The sequence below is a fragment of the Apteryx rowi genome, unplaced genomic scaffold (assembly GCF_003343035.1).
Source record: "Apteryx rowi isolate R43461 unplaced genomic scaffold, aptRow1 scaffold_2242, whole genome shotgun sequence".
Lineage (NCBI taxonomy): Eukaryota > Metazoa > Chordata > Aves > Apterygiformes > Apterygidae > Apteryx > Apteryx rowi.
Genome location: NW_020448578.1, coordinates 1 through 1,097, shown reverse-complemented (window position 1 = coordinate 1,097; position 1,097 = coordinate 1). Strand labels below are relative to the sequence as shown.

Here is a 1,097-nt window from a genome sequence, read left to right as displayed (position 1 = left end):
AGCCGCCGCCGCCGCCTCCGCTCATGGACGACGGCTCCTGGCTGTAGCTGCTGGCTGCGAGGCGGGAGGAGAACAACGAAACGGGGTCAGAAAGGGGGTTTTCCAGCCCGCAGGGCACCGCCGCCGCGCTCACAACCGCACTCACATCCGCTGCCGCCGCCGCCACCGCCGCCGCTGTACTGGCTCTGCTGGCTGTAGCTCTGCGGGGGGTTGTAGGAGGGCTGTTGGCTGCTGTAGCTCGACTGCTGCCCGCTGTAGCTCGACTGCTGCCCGTAGCCGCCGCTGGGCGGTTGCCCGTAGCTGGAGCTCTGCGAGCCGCTGCCGTAGCTGCCGAGGGGCCGAGCGTCAGGAACCGCAAAGGGGGGGGGAGGCAGCCCCCCAAAAACACCCTCTAACCCCCCCAACCGCACCCCGCGATGGTTGRCTACCTGCCGGTGGAGGAGCTGGCCGCCGGCGGCTGCGAGTAGCTGGGGTAGGACGAGGGCTGCCCGTAGGAGCTCTGCGACGCCTGGCTGCTGCCGTAGCCGCCGGTGCCGCCGTAGCTCTGCGGCGTCGACTGGGTGCCGTAGCCGCCTGCGGGAGAGCGGGAGACGGGAGGGTGGGCAAGGTGCCGGCGGCCCCCTGCTCCGTTGCGGGAGGCGGCGAGCGGCACTCACTGCTCTGGGTCTGGCCGTAGGAGGAGCTGTAGCTGTTCTGGCTGTAGCCCGAGGTGTCGGTCGACTGGCTGTAGCCGCTGTAGCTCTGCTGGCCGTAGGGCTGGCTGCTCTGCTGCGAGTAGCCCTGCCCCGGCGGGGTCGGGTAGGCCCCGTAGCTAAGGGGGGGGGAGGGAAAAGGAAGGTGGCGTCAGAGCGACCGTGGGGGCGAGACACCCCCCCCCAACGGGACGGGAAGCGCCTCGGGCGTTAAACACCCCAAAACAAATCTATTCGGTTATTGCTTTTCCTCCCCCCAAAACCCGCCCGGGCACCACCACGTACCTCTGAGTCGCCGTCTGGCTGTAATCTGCAAGAGAAAAGGCAAAAGCAAAAGGATCGCGGGTGGTTCCCCACCGAGCGCGCGGCACCTCCTCCTCCGCCCATGCGTGGCCAACGGGGGGG

The 1,097-nt window shown here is 69.0% G+C and overlaps 1 protein-coding gene across 1 annotated transcript in view; it reads right to left on the bottom strand.

Annotated features, from left to right (window-relative positions):
* Positions 1–1,093, bottom strand: part of FUS (FUS RNA binding protein) — a gene marked incomplete at its 5' end in the record, with an annotated part of 6,927 nt that extends 5,834 nt beyond the window's left edge. The window contains 5 exons of the mRNA XM_026065182.1: positions 4–54; positions 146–327; positions 429–573; positions 657–811; positions 978–1,093. Coding sequence (XP_025920967.1) covers positions 4–54; positions 146–327; positions 429–573; positions 657–811; positions 978–1,093 — 649 coding nt within the window. The remainder of the gene's footprint in view (positions 1–3; positions 55–145; positions 328–428; positions 574–656; positions 812–977) is intronic.
* Positions 1,094–1,097: the final 4 nt, after the last annotated feature.